This window comes from Chanodichthys erythropterus, chromosome 13, assembly GCF_024489055.1.
Source record: "Chanodichthys erythropterus isolate Z2021 chromosome 13, ASM2448905v1, whole genome shotgun sequence".
Classification (NCBI taxonomy): Eukaryota; Metazoa; Chordata; class Actinopteri; order Cypriniformes; family Xenocyprididae; genus Chanodichthys; species Chanodichthys erythropterus.
In genome coordinates, this window is record NC_090233.1 from 30,894,450 (window position 1) to 30,912,012 (window position 17,563).

Here is a 17,563-nt window from a genome sequence, read left to right on the forward strand (position 1 = left end):
TTAACTTTCAGGGTGTTTCACTTTAAAAGGAATTTCTATCGGTTAATCCATTTGTTTAGGTTTTCCACACATAAACTTAATTTCTTGTGATATACGTGTGATACGTTAATCTTAAATAAAGTGATAACATTTACAGGAAATACTGAGAAGTTGTTAGAAACATTCCTCATGTTAAATTAAACATCTTGAATAAAATCTGTTTCTTGTATTTTGTACTCCCCAACCAAATCCACCTCAACCTCTCCCCTTACCAGTAGAGGGCGCGGTGTGGTCACATGACAGTGGCAGAGCGCGTAGCAGGGAAGTAAAGAGAGGAAGACCAACCTCTAAACTTTCGGCATGAACCTTATTTTACAAAAATGCAAACTATCATAAGTTAACGGGTAAGTATAAGCAAAGCTGTTATTTTGTGGATAAATGTCCCAAGACCGACGTTGTTGTATTTATAGGTGCATGCAGTTTTTGCAGAATTGTGCTGTTGTGGCTGGTGTCATGCGCGTTATGTTAGCTACAATGTTTCGTGTTGTTCATTGTAATTTCACCCACAGTGAGTGCGCTGCATCCGGCATAAACATTAACAAATGTTGCTATAGTTCATGTGTTAATAAGACACATGAAATCATGAGGCTGATAGTGGGCTGTCATGTCTCTTCAGCAATACAAAGAAAGTAAGATTTAGCGTTTTAGAGGGCCAAAGATACAGATTTGTTGTCTGTCTCTCAAAATCTAGTGAGATGAAATCAGACAGCATTTGATGACCAAAATGCTCTAGGTAGGCAGCTTAGTAGATTTTGAAACGCAGCCCTTCAGAGATTGATAAATAATTTCCTTGCCCGATAAACCAATATTATTTGTGTTTTATTTGTGTTCATTATATATATGCCATTATTTTAGGTATATTTTATTAAAAGTTGTTTTTGTGTGGATTGGTTGCACATTTATTTTTATATTAAATAACTGATTCATATATAGACATTGTGAATATCCATAAAAGTATTGGTCAGATCAATTATTGTTCTATTTCAAATTATAACACTGTAAATTCTCATAGAGGAAGGAACTTGGAGGTCGTCTTGGATTGCTCCAGGTTCCCCCTGCCATGGCCAAGTCCAAGAAAGGTGAGCTCAATGATTTCAAGGTTATTCATGCTTCTAAATAATTATATTACTGTTATTATGCAAGAGTTCAGTTAATGCATTCCATAACACAACACTGTCTTGTATTCTTCTTCAGATTTGATTCACGTATCAAGTGTGAAATACACATTGTTTACATATCTTAATGTTTTATATTTCATTATGGTATGGTTGTAGGTATGGACAACCCTGCGGACCTTCCAAAAAAAGGCAGGAAGCCGAAATCCCTCGGTGCTGCTCCAAAAGCTGGTAAACAGAGCTCGCCTGGCAACAGGAAGAGCACAGGGCCCAGCTTTCAGCTTCACTCTGGTCAGACATCACTCAAGCCACCAGCTGAAAACATAATCTCAGGAAATCATGGCTCTGTCCAACAAGATGCTCCAGAAACACTGAGTTCTGAGTCTGGTGATGCTGCCAAGACCATCCCTACTTTGTTCTTACCTGCAGCCAGACACGAAGGGGATGCTCAGAGAGAGCAGGAAGAGTTTAAAGCTGTGAATCCTGCTCCACCACGTTTGGCTTGGAAAACCATGGTTAGATCAGCACCAGCTCCATCTGCTCTGAAGGTAGGCCGCTTTTTGCTTGCTTATGTCTTTTACTTTCTAGTTGCAATTGGTTGCATGCAGACAGGCATCATTGATCAGGAAAATGTGGAAGGTGCATTAAAACATGATTATTGATTATCTCTAAAAAGTGTGGGGGACGAACAGACATTTCTGAATGTGGCTGGAGATTTGTACTGGTGGTGGGTAATATAATTCATGGCACCTGGGACAAAAAAAAAAGAACCCCTCTCCTCTGATCCCAATGAATAGGTTAAAAGAGGACCTTAGTGAGCCCCCCTCCTTCCAATCAACCCCTGATAGTAATGAAAACACTTTCATCCATAAACCCACTTTCACCCCCCCCCCCCCAAAAAAACACCAAAAAAAACAGTGCATCCTTAAAATTAATGGCTTATATAAATTTCTTTCATATGCACTACTACCTTTCCAAAATCTTTGGGGTCAATAAGATATTTTTTTCTTTTATGCTCACTAAAGCTACAGCAAAAACTGTAACAATGTGAAATATTAGTCTTCAGTATCACATGATTCTTCAGAAAGCATTCTAATATGCTGATTTGGTGTTTGAAACATTTCTTATTATTTAAAATTGTTGTGCTGCACACATTTTTTTTTCAGGATTTTTACATAAATAGAAAGAATTTATTTAAAATGGAACTCTTTTGTAACATAAATATCTTTAAACTGATACTTTGGACCAATTTAATGCATCTTAACTAAATAAAAGTATTAATTTATTTTAAAAAAGATCTTTCTGCCCTCAAACTTTATGAAAAAAAAAAAAAGACTTATATATTATATGTATATGTCTGTTTTTGTTAATACAACTATGTGCCAAGACAATGAACAGAGAGAAAAGCGTGTATGAGAGAGACGTGGAGTCCTCACCCACACAGCATCTAACTTTACCTCAGGAACTCAAAGACTCAACACCAACAGGTAGGGTTTTTTTTTTAGCTAAAAAGCTGAATTAAATTCTCTTTGTTTAGAACACAAGAGAGTAAAACAAATGGTGTGCCCCTTTTGTTTGTATTCTTCTGCAGCCTCCAAGAAGAAGAAAAGAAAAATGGGTTTATATAATTTTGTTCCCAAAAAGAAACCGAAAGTGTCCAAGAAACCGAATGTCTCGTTGTCCTCCTCAAATGCGCAGGTCTGATATATAGCTCATTAGAGACTACTTCCAGTCATTCATCTTACTTATATCTGAACATTTAGGTATGTTTCTCAACCCTGCAGGAGGCCTCACATACAGCTGGATCCAAAGGTGGACAGATGTCCATTGAGGAAGCATTCAAAAATAAAGTTAGTCCTGAAAAACCAGAGAAGCAAACTTCAAGGGATGAGAGAGAAAATGCAGCAGAACTGCACGAGAACAAGGAAACGGAGAGCGTTCCACAAGGCCACGCTGAAGAATACACAGAGCTGCCTCTACATGCTCTTGCTCATGATAGCATGTTCACAGCAATTCCCACAGGTAGATGATATGTGCACCTGAAGACAATAGAATTGAGGTCCACTGCTTGCTTGCTTTTTATGTATCTCATGCTGCCACCTCATGAAATGCGTATACTTCCTGTCTGTTTGTTTTCATCTGATAGGTTGATCTCAGAATGAGCAGAGACAGGTTTCAGACAGAGCATTCTGACTTTGTGAGGCAGTAAGACCACATGGCAACATACACGCAGACCCTTGTGTTAAAATAAACAACCTTTTTGTTGCATATTTGCTTAATCTAATATTAGATCATGAAGAAACAGAAAGAAATAGCGTGAGAAGGAAGAGTTTAGTGCATAGGACATTCTAGTAGCCAAAACATTAAGAGATCCACTTTCAAGTACTTGACCCAGTTATTTATTTTCATGTGTTTATCAGGTTTGCCGGAGGATAAAGAGAACATGGAGACTGATGACACGTTGGAACCTCCATTGTGTAGCTGTCGCATGGAGACACCGAAGAACCAGGATGTAGTAACTCTGGCCGAGGGCAAGTGCATGGCTGTAGAGAGTGTGGATGGAAAGGTAGAACATGCTTCAGCTCTTTTCTTTTCCATTTGTGAAAGGTTACAAAATGAACTCATTCGCTGCATCAGCCATTTTCAGGGTGCTGAATATAGTTGCGTTCACACACTTGTGTGACAGTAACTGTAGTGTATTGCAATTTCTCCGTGATAGCATCATATTAAGGTGTTTGATTTACTAAATGATTAATAGATTTCAAGAAAGTGGACAATAACTGCATTTTTGAGTGAATATGATTTTCTCTCTCTAGCTGAGTTTATGTCGGAAGGTGATTCTGAAGCAGGAAATGATGCGTCCCTCTCTGAGGATTCCACTGCTTGTGCTGTGTGAGGATCATCGTACGGGCATGGTGAAACACCAGAGCTGCCCAGGCTGTGGTTTCTTCTGCAGGGCTGTGAGTAAAAAATATACTACCGTTCAAAAGTTTTGAGTCAAAAGAAGCCTCTTATGGTCACAATGTCCGCATTTTTAAAAATAAAAAATACGATAAAAACTGTAACATTGTAAAAAAAATTTAAAACGACCTGAATTAACTTTTACTTTTGAATATCTTCCTGTGATGGCAAAGCTGTGTTTTTAGCAGCCATAACTCCAGTCTTCAGTGTCACATGATCCTTCAGAAATTATTCTAAAGGCCAGTTCACACCACACTGACAGATGCTGACAAACATGGACAATCACTAGATTACAGTACATCACTTCTCAGACATTCTACAACCTGACAAACGCGATTACAAAATGAGTGTCGGCAAATGCCAGCAGATGCTGACAGGAGTAACGCACTGATTCGACAAAACCCGACATTGGTCTGGTGTGATTTGGCCTTGATATGCTGATTTGGTGCTCAAGAAATATTTCTTATTATCAACAATGTTGCTTAAAATGTTTGTGGAAATGTGACGATTTTCTAGGATCCTTTGATGGAGGTCAAAAAGAAGCATTTATTTGAAATAGATTTTTTACTGTAACAATATAAATATCTTTACCTTTACTTTTGATCAATTTAAAGCACCCTTTCATTCCATTTTCATTTATTTATTTATTTATTTAAACAGGGACAGTGTAAAATATACATTAACCTTAAGAAGGAGAGATGCATTTTACCAGGTTGTAGCACTTGTGCTAATTTACACCTGTAGTCCCTGGACAGGCTGATGTCAACAAATCAAGTTAATAATACAGTTACACCCTTGCTAAATGAAAGTATTCATTTCTTTCTAAAAAATCTTGCCGACCCCACACTTCTGAGTGGTGGTGATTCTTATTTATTTATTTATTTTTAAAGAAGTATCCCAAAAATATGAATGTATTTTTTTTTTTTAAACAACGCATTCATCTCTTTTTTTTTTGTTCTAATAAACAAATATATTAGGGAAATAGTTTCTGTGTTGGCCTTGGGAGGCTGTTTCAGAAATTATCAGCTATTAGCACTCAGCCATGATTAATAAGTGTTTTTAGCACACTGATCTGACTACAGTCTCGTGGGTGTGCATGATTTTAAAAGTGCTATTAAAGGGTTAGTTCACCCAAAAATGAAAATTATCCCAAAATTTACTCACCCTCAAGCCATCGTAGGTGTACTTTCTTCTAGGTGAGACTTTCTTCTTTCAGTCAAACACAATCAAATTTAGGTAAAAATATTCTGGGTCTTCCAAGCTTTATAATGGGAGTGAATAGTAAGTGATATTTTGAAGCCCAAAAAAGCACATCCATCCATCATAAAAGTAATCCATATGGCGCCAGGGGGTTAATAAAGGCCTTTTGTTGCAAAACAATGCATTTTTGTAAGAATTTATAACTCCATATTTATAACTCATAGACTATAATCACTAGCTTCCGGTAAAGAGAGTCTTTTATAAAGTTATAAATATGGAATTTTTTCTTAGAAAAACACATCACTTCGCTTCAGAAGGCCTTTATTTACCCCCTGGAGCAGTATGTATTACTTTTATGATGGATGGATGTGCTTTTTTTGGGCTTTAAAAACCTTGTTTACTATTCGCTCCCATTATATAAAGCTTGGAAGAGCCAGAATATTTTTTAATATAACTCTGATTGTGCTTGACTAAAAGAGGAAAGTCATATACACCTAGGATGGCTTGAGGGTGAGTAGATTATGGAATGATTTTCATTTTTGGGTGAACTAACCCTTTAAATCCTTTAGGGGCTACACTTTTTTTTTTTTAATGATGAAAAATTCCTGAATGCACCAGCACATGCACATTAAACTCTGATACACTGAAATTGCAAAACTAATATTATAGCGGTCTGTCTAATCCAAGGGAACGTTTATGGAATGTCAGCCAGATGGGAACATCTCCCATCGCTTTCACCGGAGCTGTGCGCCTCTGATCAGAGGTCAGGTCTACTGCCCCCACTGTGGTGAGGAGGCTAGTCATGCTAAGGAGGTCACGGTCCCCAAACCTGATTGTGTTACTGCAGTGCCAACTGCTGCTGTGCCCGCACACAAAAGAGACACCGCCTTAATGGAGTAAGTTTAGATCCTGGTGTTTGAATGTGTTTATCGGTACCTGTTTGCAGATTTGGCTTATCTAATGTTGTGATGTGTTTGCTCACCCTGGTTACTTTGTTATATATCCGTTATGATTGTTTCTCACAGCAGGGCTAAACTGGACTCTGTAACTGTTGGTGGAGCTGTTGACCCTGCTAAAGAATCAATGGAAAGTGTTTTAAATGCACTGGAGGATGGCAAGTAAGGATCCCAGTCTTTCATCACTACTATCTTGATCCTATACATCAGTATTGTCCTTGTCTGTATCATTAAATAAGTGCATTAGAAATTAATATATATTTTACTGTGCACCATTTGTAGACTTGCTTTTTTACTTGAACTTAAAATAGTTATTGCATATTTTTAAAGGTATAAGAAATTCAAGCTGCCCCCAAAGCAGCTTTATTTCTCTGCTAAGAGAGGTGAGCTCCAGAGGATCTTGCATATGCTGGGTAAGACCTTTCTCAGGCAATCAATATGTAAATACTTATTTATATATGGATGATGGTAGAAACAGCTTTGTGATTGTGGTTGTTTTGATGGTAATCAGTAGAAGGTGTGGACCCAAACTTGAGAATGGACAGCGAGAAGAGAAAGACTCCCCTGCATTGTGCCGCTGAGGAGGGCCATAAAGAGATCTGCCATATACTAGTGCAGGTACTGCTTATGTTAACATCATTCCAAGATGATCTATAGTGCACAGCATAAATGAGTACACCCCCTCTGAAACTTCTGTAAGTCAGCAATTACTCAATTACTTAGAAGACATGTTAGGGTTCTTTAGAGATATAATGTTCCAGCAAGTCTGCTTAATCAATTACCAAAGAAGCATGTCAAAATTATTCAGGAAATAAGATTTTCTTATCAAGGTGATAAGAATATTGTGTAGCAAAAATTAGTACATCCTCCTAAAAGTTACTAAATAAAACAAAATGTTCTGGTGTAAGTTTAAGGCAATGTTTGATCAACAGGTAAGAATGTTGAACCAAGACATTTAAAGAGAAGTAATTTCTTCACAATTAAAAGTGTTATATAGCCCACTGATTCATTCTCAGACTTAATGCTGACAACAATGGAATCACTTGGGAGAGAACTGTCAGGAGACTTATTTCTTAGCACAAAAGAGGACAGCGGTACAAGAGGATTACCAAATCATTGTTTTAAGTGTGAAAATATAGCAAAATTAACACAGAAATTCAAAAACAATGGAAATAATCAGGCCTTCATTTTCAGCTTTCATTTAGTTATGAGGGATTTTTTAGCTAGACAAAGAGCAGGAGAAATACCAAGTGAGTGTCTCAGAGCCAGCAAAAGCTATGAAAAGAGTTACTGTTTATCTCACAGAGTAAGATGCAGCCTGCAGAAACGACATGCATGGTTGTTGTTCTCACTGGAACTACCTACTGTCGCCAAAGCACAATAAAGTCAGTTAGCCGTGTCCAAAGCCCATATTTACAAAATATAGATTCTGGGAATCAATACTCTGGTCTCATGAGGCCAAATCAATAATTTTGGATCTAACAGCATCCAAAATGTTGTGGTGTTGCTAGAGGAGGAGTACAGTGAGAAGTGCCTGGTTCCCACAGTAAAGTTCAGTGGTAGTAAAGCTCTTATATAGGGATGTATGAGTGCTGAAGGTATGAGTGAGTTGTGCTTTATCAATGCTGTCAAGAATTCCAACACCACTGTGTAATTTAATACACAAACTTGAAACAGATGTTACCCTTTCCTCATTCCCTGCATTGTTGGGCATTTTTCCAACATGACAATGAGGATATGCATTCTCCCAAAGTGAAAACCTTCTGTGGACCTGTATTGCACTCAATCTTAACACTCTTGAGCATCTGTGGGGGATTCTGTAGAGACGAGTTGAGCAACACTCCCCATTAAAGATCAGGGCATTTAAGGAGCTCATCATCCAGGAGTTAAACAGTACAGATGTGATCATTTGTCATGAACTTGTACACTCCGTGCCAAGAAGGGTCAGAGCGTCAGAGTGTTAGAATATTATACATTTGTTGAATTAAATCTAGGATGTACTCATTTCTGCAATCCTTAATTTAAACAAAATTAGCTAATTTACTTATTTTATGGCTATTAATATATTTCTCAGTTTTTATTATGTATATGTTTAATACATTTTAGTTTTGTCATCTTTCCATGAATTGTATTAGTGATCATAAAGAAAATACATCTTTTGTATTTGTTCAGAGGGGGTGTACTTATTTATGCTGTGCACTGTATGTTCCTTTAAATGTACACTACCATTGAAAAGCCAGTTAGGGTTGGTAAGTGTGTGGGTTTTTTTTTTTTGTGCATGTGTGTTTTTGAAAGAAACCTCTTATGCTCACCATGAGAACATGCATTTATTTTATCTAAAATACACTAAAAACAGTAATATTGTGAAATATTATTACACATTAAAATAATTTTCTATTTTCATATATTTTATAATGTAATTTATTCCTGTGGTGGCAAAGCTGAATTTTTAGCAGCTGTTACTCCAGTCTTCAGTCACATGATCCTTCAGAAATCATTCAATATTGCTGATTGTGTTCAGTAAAAATTCTTCTTATTATCAAAATTTAAAACAGTTGTGCTTTTTAATGTTCTTATAGAAATGTTAATATTTTTTTTTCTTCAGGATACTTTGATGAATAGAAATGTAAAAAATACACCATTTATTTGAAATAGAATTTATTTGTAACAATGTTAAAATTAATTACTGAGATATTGAACCTTGCTGGATGAAAGTTTAATCTCTTTCTTTAAAAACAAACAAAACAAACAAAAAAATTTTACTGACCCCAAACTTTTGAACAGTATTGTGTTTAAGATCTTCCAGAAGTATCTGATGCTATTACTTTATATAACGTGTTTTATAAACCTAAATTACATTTATTTTATTATTATTTTTTTTTTTAATATTTCATTTTCCATGAGTAAATCTAATATAATGTGCTTATAATGAATGCTGAATTTTAGAAATGCGAGTGATTTCTTTATCTTTCTATAGGCTGGTGCGAACCTGGACATGTGTGATGTGGAGCAGAGAACTCCTCTGATGTACGCCTGTGAGAATAATCATCTAGAAACAGTGAAATACTTGCTGAAAGCTGGTGCTTCTACTGGTCATAAGGTATGATTGGAGCCCTTTATCTGTACTAAATACAAAATGTTTTGCTATGGTAAATCTTATGGTACATGCTGAGTTAATGAGGTAAGCCATTGTATGCCATTTGTATGCCAAGACTTTTGCATGCCTAAAATCTAGTAATTCATGCCTTCAACTTACAGGATATGAGAGGCTCCACATGTCTTCATTTGGCAGCCAGAGGAGGACACACAGGTGTGCTGCAGTATCTCCTTTCCATGGCATCCATAGACGTCAACTGTAAGGTAAATGCACAAGTTTATTTTTTAAGAGTATAAAATATAAATTCTATTTACATCCCATATTTATTATTTACGAGTAAATTACATTTTTAATTTGGTAGGGTTTTTTTTTTTTTTTTTTTTGAGGATGTAGGGCACTCTACTATAGAATTGCCCACTGTTAGATGCTGTATGGATACTGGAGTGCTTAGATGCTGTTATTAAAAGGGATTGTAATAATTATGGTCTTCTGGTCAGGATGATGGTGGGTGGGCTCCTCTTACCTGGGCAACTGAAAATATGCGTTTAGAGCAGGTGAAGATGTTGATCTCAGCGGGAGCTGATGTCCAAGTAAGAGATAAGGTCTGTATCTGTATTTCATCTCAATATTTTAGCTTTTTGATGCACTTTTTTATCTCACCTTGTTTGGTAAACTTTAAAATCAGACTGCACAATTGCCTACAAATATTTGCACGTAGAACAAACTGACTGTGAATATGCAGTTACACCATCGTTCAAAGGTTTGGGCTCAGTAATTTGTTTTTAAAGAAATTAATACTTTTATTCTGTTGAGATTCATTAAATTTCTAATGTAAATTATAAATGTGCACATTTATAACATCACAAAAGATTTCCATTTCAAATATGTAGAAAATTCTTTTGAACTTTTTATTCATCAAAGAAAGAATCCTAAAAAAAAATAAGCAGCACAACTGTTTTCAGCATTGCTAATAATAAGAAATGATTGAACAGCAAATCAGCATATTAGAATGATTTCTGAAGGATCATGTGACACTGAAGACTGGAGTAATGGTTACTCCCGACACTGAAGACTGGAGTAATGGTACGGCAAGGCCATCACGGGAGTACATTTCCTTTTGAAATATATTAAAATATAAAAGCCATTATTTTAAATTGTAGTATTTCACAATATTACTGTTTTGACAATATTTTTGGTCAAATAAATGCAGCCTTAGTGAGCATAAGAGACTTCTTTCAAAAACATTTTTAAAATCGTATCCACCTCAAACTTTTGAATGATAGAATATACTGATGGAATTGAGATGATATCAGCCAGAGATGAATTTTGCATTTGGTTGGATTTCTAGGAGGAGAATGTGTGCCTCCACTGGGCAGCGTTCTCTGGCTGTGATGAGATTGCTCAGCTGCTGCTTGACAAGAGATCTGACCTACACGCTGTGAACATCCATGGAGACTCACCTCTCCACATCGCTGTCAGACAGAACCAGCTGGACTGTGTAATGTAAGTGTAGAACAGAAAGAGTATACCTAGATAACTGGGAGCAAGACTTTTTATGATATGAGCACTGAAATATAAAGGAACTATTAAGGTTCCCTTTAAGGGAGGTCCATTCACTTGAGGCCATCTGACTATCACTCAAAGAAACATTAGGATTCACTGTAAGTGAAAGTCATACATCTCATATCTGCTTGAATGAATGACTTTTGGATAAAGTGGAAAACTGAAATTTGCTAAATATTTTGACATTAATTTTGAGAGTTACAGTGTCTCCCATTAATTTTCTTTTTTTTTTACTAGTGGTCTACCTCCTCTTAACACTGTTTCTGTTATGCTCCCTATTAACATATTTCTAAACAGCTTATTCAAAATGAATAGATTAATCCAGGAATTCCTACTCTTTTTGTCAGCCAAACCCCTTTGATCTAAAATATTTGCTTGAAGTACACCCTGAGATTTTAAGTTACAATTTTAATAATTTTAATTTGCATGTTCACAACCTCTGATGTTGGGTAATAGTGACATGGCATGCAAGAAAGCAAAAAAAAAAAAAAAAAAAAAAAAAAAAAAATAAATAAATATATATATATATATATATATATTTTTTTTTTTTTTTTTTTTTTTTTTTTAGCTGTTTCATTTTGATTTTTAATGAACAGTATTTTAATTTCGAATTTTTCTGACTTAATTCAGTATTGGCTTTTCTTCAACTCGCTAACCTCCTGGAATTCCCTCACTAACCCGAGTTTGGGAATCCCTGAATTAATCTAAAGGCCGTGACACAACAAGCTGACATCAAAGAACCAGCAGGAACAAAAGCCAACTGTGTTGTCACCTCATGTTGGCTGCATTTGTACCATAAAGCTGTGCTTGAACTAGCACTGTGTGTAAGGAAATAACTGTCTATATCAGCAGGTATCAATAGTCAAAATTCTTCATTCAAAAAGAGAAGCCAAAACTAGGACTGCAGATAAAACTGCAAACAAAGGGAACCATAAACCGAGTGATCTCAACATGCCGAATCTGCTGAAGTGCCGCCGATGTGTGGAACACACCGAAAAAAAAAATATCCCAACAGACACTCCCCAACGGCCCAATGTTGGCTTGCTGTGTCACGACCCTAATGTTTAAGATTAAAATTGAGATTTAAAATTGGTTCTAAATAGTACAAAAATGAAAGTAATGTGGTTCGGGAAAAATCAACAAGGTAATAAAGATATTACATCCTTAGATGGGGCATATATAAATATCTCCAGAATTTGGCTCGATAGTTCTTTGACTTTCCCTTATCATATAAATCAACTTCAGAAGAAAGTTAAATTAAGACTTTTGTTTTCTATATCGAAACAGATCTGTATTTACTATATCAGCTAAGAAATACCTTGTTGAATCCACTGTTTTACCCTTGTTTGATTACGGTGATGTGATATATAGAAATGCACGTAAAGGTGTTCTGGAAAAATTCTATGTGTTGTATCATGCAGCAATTAGATTGATTACTAATGCACCCTACAGAATGCATCATTGTGAATTATATTCTTCTCTGAACTGGATATCATTGCATATAAGACGAGAAAAACACTGGCATATCTGCATTAATAAAGCTTTACAAGGGTTACTACCAAACTATCTTCAAAAATGACTGCAATTACAAACTAATACATATGCAACTAGATCATCTAATTATATCTCCTTTACTATCCCTAGAAAGAAAACTACTTATGGTTGTTCTGCTTTCGAATTTACTGCCCCAAATGATTGCAGTGTATTACAGAAGTTATTGAAATTAGAGACATATATTTCAGTTTGTGCATTTAAAAAATTATTAATGAGTGCTTTTATTACAACCTGTAAATGTTTTAACTGATTTTTTTCTTGGTGTATGTATATCTTAATGTATAGCTGTATGTCTTTTCAGGAGACTTTTGTTCTCCTGCCAGGCCTTTATTGAAAATAAGAACATGTTCTTAATAATTTGCCTGGTAAAATAAAGGTTAAATAAATACAAATGTTTGTATCATCAAAAGAATTAAAGGTTTGTGGTTGAATCTGTCAGTTGTACCGGGATAATCTGAAGCTTTGTCTCTAGGCTTTTTCTGTCTCGAGGAGCAGATGTAAATCTGAAGAACAGGGATGGTGAGTCTCCTTTGGACTGCTGTAGTATAAATTCCAAGATGTGGACAATCTTGAACACCAATAAGAAGCTGACAGATGCTAGGAGAGGCAGAGACAGCCTCAGAGAAAGACTCCTCTGCAGGTAAAGCAAGAACACATGGATCAAATGCACACGACCCTGGGCCCCTGGTTAAGAACCTCTGATCTAGATATCAAAATTACTGACCACTATACCAAGTCGGTACTGAAATTTTTAAAAATATGAAGCTTTGAGCGCTGTTGAGCAGATTTTTAAACACCTGATTGGCCTTTGTGTTCACACACTCATCAGATATGTCTGTGGCTACAATGATCAACGCACGGGAAAGCACACAGAAGTGTTTGAATTTGAAAGTGTTTTGAAAGCAAAAGCGGGCGTCTGTCAGCGTAACCGGTGCTGATAGACGCCTGCTTTCAAACGCTTGCGTGTGTATCTGTTTAATCGCTCACATTGTAGCCAATCGCAGACACCTGATGAGCATGTGAACACAATTGCCAATCAGAAGTGTTTACGAATCCACTCAACAGCGGAAATTTCAGTACCGACTTGGTATTGCAGTCGGTACTTTTGACAACACTAGGATGTACTACTTTTTATTTTTTTAAGGATGATTCAAGAAAAACTAAAACAACTTTTGGCAATATAAATGAATATGATAAACACTAGAATTCTTTTTTTTTTTATATTGATAATACACCAAAAGTTACAATCTCAAGAAAATGGCAGAAAATAATTCATGGCTTCCGTATGTTTTGTAAACTATTATTTTTGCTACTCTCGACTGATACTGCAATTGAAAGTAATATGAATTTAATTAATTACTACTGCATATTTCCATGATTCCAAGAAGATTTTTTGCAGCTTCAGATCCATACTGAAGATCAATGAAAACTGGTTACAGCTGAATCACTTTCCCATTCATTTAGCTTGACTTCAAAAAATCTATAGTTTCCACACATTTGAGTCTACATTCTACTTTTCTTTTCATCTGCTCCGGTTCAAAATCAATTGTGCACATGTGCAGCTAAGGAAGATTGGGCTCAAAATCTATTAAACATTTGAAAGAATGTGGGGAAATCTTATGTCACTGTGGGACTGTTGTGTGTGGTGTTTCAGAGATGTGTCCCGAGGCTATGAGGACGTCCCTGTGCCCTGTGTGAATGGGGTGGACCATGAGCCCTGCCCCAGCAACTTCAAATATGTTCCAGAGAACTGTTTCACATCTCAAGTAAATATAGATGAGAACATAACTCACTTACAGGTAAGAGGCTCAGTGTCATAGTGTCAAAAGCCATAACAAGGTAATTGCTGTTATTACAGCTATATGAAATACTTGTCTCTCTCTCTCACTGTAATAGCACTGCAGTTGTAAAGATGACTGTGCATCTAGCAGCTGTATCTGTGGCCAGCTCAGCATGCGCTGTTGGTATGACAAGGTAAGATGCTGTTAGTGCTAAATTATTTAGCAGAATAAATGATATGGTAATAATGCAGTGACATACAAACAATCGATGCCAGTCCCGGCTCTTTGGCAGCTGTTCCACAATATGTTACTAGTCACTAACCGTGACTATGCTGTGATGTCATCTTGGCCTTGTGATTTAAGGGCAATTAAAATCTGTATTTATGATTTCTTGGTACCCAGGATGGCCACTTGCTGAAAGAGTTCTGCAGAAATGATCCACCCTTCCTGTTTGAGTGTAACCACGCCTGTTCCTGTTGGAGAACATGCCGGAATAGAGTTATACAGAATGGCCTTCGGTAATATAACTAATAAATATGTATTATTGCGTATTCTCTGAATGTGTTGTAAACTCTGAATTTGTGCACTCATATTTTTTTCTCATCCTCAGGGTGAGACTTCAGGTGTTTAGGACTGAGAGGATGGGCTGGGGGGTCCGAGCACTGCAGGATATTCCTGAGGGAACCTTTGTGTGCGAGTATGACCCTATTTTTAGATCAGTTGCACAAAAAACACACAAAAAAAACATGTATATCCAAAAATAATGACAAAATACATTTCTCAATCCATCTTCCATTGTTTTGCCTAATAAATGGTCCAACACTACTCTAACACCATTGGTTGAACAAATGTTGCTATGCTGGATTGCTCAAACAAACAGCATTGCCGTAGTGTTTGCACTATCTTTTTAGGGAAATCTTATCTTATAAATCAGTGGTTCTCAAACTTTTTGGCACCTCATTTTTCACAACAATATTCTAAGGTCCCCTAACTTTTCCAGTTGTTCATGATTTGCTGAATAATGATTACGTTTAAGGATTTGTAAAAATGTTTTTGCTCAATAACTAAATGGTAATTTTTTTTAGGTACCTCATATATTCGGAATTGGGAATCCTGGTTCTTTAAATAAAAAAAATGTATTGTTGAGGTTTGCTGAGGCCCTCAAGTGGGCCCTGGTCACCTGGTTGAGAACCACTGTTTAATGGCTTTTATTATAGTTGTCTCTGCATATTAACCTGGTATAAATATTTTAATATGGAAAAATTACGCACAGCACAGCCTTTGTTCTAAAGAACTTTCTTACTGACTCCAGTGTCAAGAATATTAATTTAGTGTGAAATTTGCTACAAAAATGAAAGCCATTAGGGGAGATATTAATTATTCAGACATGATTAATCTCATGCTGTTTTGGTCCAATACTGGTGCCCTGAGGATTTTGCTCTGTGTGCAGGTTTGCTGGTGAAATCATTTCAGATGGAGAAGCTAATATCCGGGAAAATGATTCGTACATGTTCAACCTAGACAATAAGGTAAGTTTAGAGGTTTGTCTTGTTAAAAATTTGCTGAAATGCACTTTTTTTTTTTTTTCCTCCCTCAAGCTTAGTGTCTTTCATACTTGTGACCTCCAGAGGGCGCTGAAGTATATTAAAATGTGGATGGATCTTAAAGGGACAGTTCACCCAAAAATGTTGTCGTCATTTACTCACCCTCATATTCTTCCAAACCTGTATGAGTTTTTCTTCTGTTGAACACAAAAGAAGATAATTTGAAGAATGTTGGTAACCAGACATTTGACGGGCTCCACTAACTTCCATAGTAGGGGAAAAAATACTACGAAAATCAATGGCTACCGTCAACTGTCTGGTTACCAACATTCTTCAAGTGATCATCTTTTGTGTTCAACAAAAGAAAGAAATTCATACAGGTTTGGAACAACATGAGTGTGAGTGAATGTCGACAAAATTTTCATCTTTTTATGCACACCTCCTTCGAAATGCTTCATATTTGTGTGTATTTAATGGTGACTTTTTTTTTTCTAGGTTGGAGAGGTCTACTGCATTGATGCCCAGTTTTATGGTAATGTCGGTAGGTTTATGAATCATCTTTGCGAACCCAATCTATTCCCTGTCCGCGTGTTCACGAAACACCAGGACATGCGCTTTCCTCGAATTGCCCTCTATGCAAGCAAGCCTATTCAAGCTGGAGATGAGCTTGGGTAAGCCTTTATACATTTTTTTTTTTCTCCATAAACCTCTAGCTCTTTTTTTCCCTTCATTATTTGTGGTATTTATCCATTCTTTTCTCTTTCATCAGGTTTGACTATGGTGATCCCTACTGGCAAATTAAGAAAAAGTACTTTCACTGTCAGTGTGGCTCTGTGAAATGTAGATACTCTGAGACTGTTCCTGGTCAGAACCACGCAGACAGCTCAGCCCGAATGCTCGGTGATCAGACCGTCGCTCAGGTGGAACACATTCAGTCGGCTAACACGGCAATATCAATAACTCAACCCTGAGCCCTCCACGCGTACAGCAGGATATGCTGAGGCCTTTAACGAATAACTATGGTCAGGAATGCAACGCATCATTTCCTGAATCTCAGCTCCAAGGGCGGACAATTTGTGCAGAGATACAGTATCATTTTATCACCGTGCCATTGTGGGCATTTGAAATAAGACTTTTAATCAATGGAATTTTTGGCCTTTTGTATCTGAATGCATGTCTCACATGATGTTTTTTCTTATTAGGATGATGGAGAGGCTCCTTAAATTGTACAAGATATAGACATTAGCATAATAGACATTTCTAATAGACATTTTTAAGCAAAATTTTTATTTACTTGGTATTAAAAACAATGGGCTTTTAGCCGTTGGGTTTTTATCATGAGTAAATTGAAATAGCAAGTAGAACAGATGGACACATTCTGTTGGCTTTTTTAAAACTTTTCAGGAGCAGAGATCAGGGCTGTTTTCTAATCTGTTTTTATTGAAATTTCCCTATGAAGTCGTTACAGAATTTTACTACCATACCTGTGAGGAATAAAGCTTTCAGTGATGTTTTAATTATTAATTTGGTCATTTGTAATTTTGCTATGGCCCATTCGTTTCTCATGGTGTTGTCAGCACACGAATTTCACTAAATCACAGTATGAATTTGTTTATGCATTACATATAACAAATGCGTGGTGCACTTCATCAAATATATAATAATAATATTCAGAATTTTTTAAATTTTAATTAATTTAATTTTTATCAAGAACGCATTAAATTATCAAAAGTGACAGTAAAGACATTTATAA

The 17,563-nt window shown here is 36.3% G+C and overlaps 1 protein-coding gene across 1 annotated transcript; it reads left to right on the top strand.

Moving 5' to 3' along the window:
- The first annotated feature begins 267 nt into the window (after positions 1-267).
- ehmt1a (euchromatic histone-lysine N-methyltransferase 1a) lies at positions 268-17,304 on the top strand. The gene is made up of 24 exons (XM_067406279.1): positions 268-383; positions 1,052-1,118; positions 1,314-1,702; positions 2,542-2,641; positions 2,746-2,852; positions 2,939-3,176; positions 3,575-3,720; positions 3,971-4,114; positions 6,003-6,211; positions 6,341-6,433; positions 6,602-6,684; positions 6,783-6,889; positions 9,249-9,371; positions 9,530-9,631; positions 9,866-9,970; positions 10,717-10,871; positions 12,958-13,125; positions 14,140-14,284; positions 14,382-14,459; positions 14,669-14,784; positions 14,877-14,963; positions 15,717-15,795; positions 16,306-16,481; positions 16,580-17,304. Exons 2-24 carry the CDS (start codon positions 1,100-1,102, stop codon positions 16,779-16,781), a joined length of 3,171 nt encoding a protein of 1,056 aa, XP_067262380.1. The 5' UTR covers positions 268-383; positions 1,052-1,099; the 3' UTR covers positions 16,782-17,304.
- Positions 17,305-17,563: the final 259 nt, after the last annotated feature.

What these genes read in the sequence shown, in the direction of transcription:
- ehmt1a (XM_067406279.1), top strand. An exon ending in CAAAGACTCAACACCAACAG is followed by an intron (nt 2,642 to 2,745) that starts GTAGGGTTTTTT and finishes ATTCTTCTGCAG; the next exon opens with CCTCCAAGAAGAAGAAAAGA. An exon ending in CCATAGACGTCAACTGTAAG is followed by an intron (nt 9,632 to 9,865) that starts GTAAATGCACAA and finishes TCTTCTGGTCAG; the next exon opens with GATGATGGTGGGTGGGCTCC.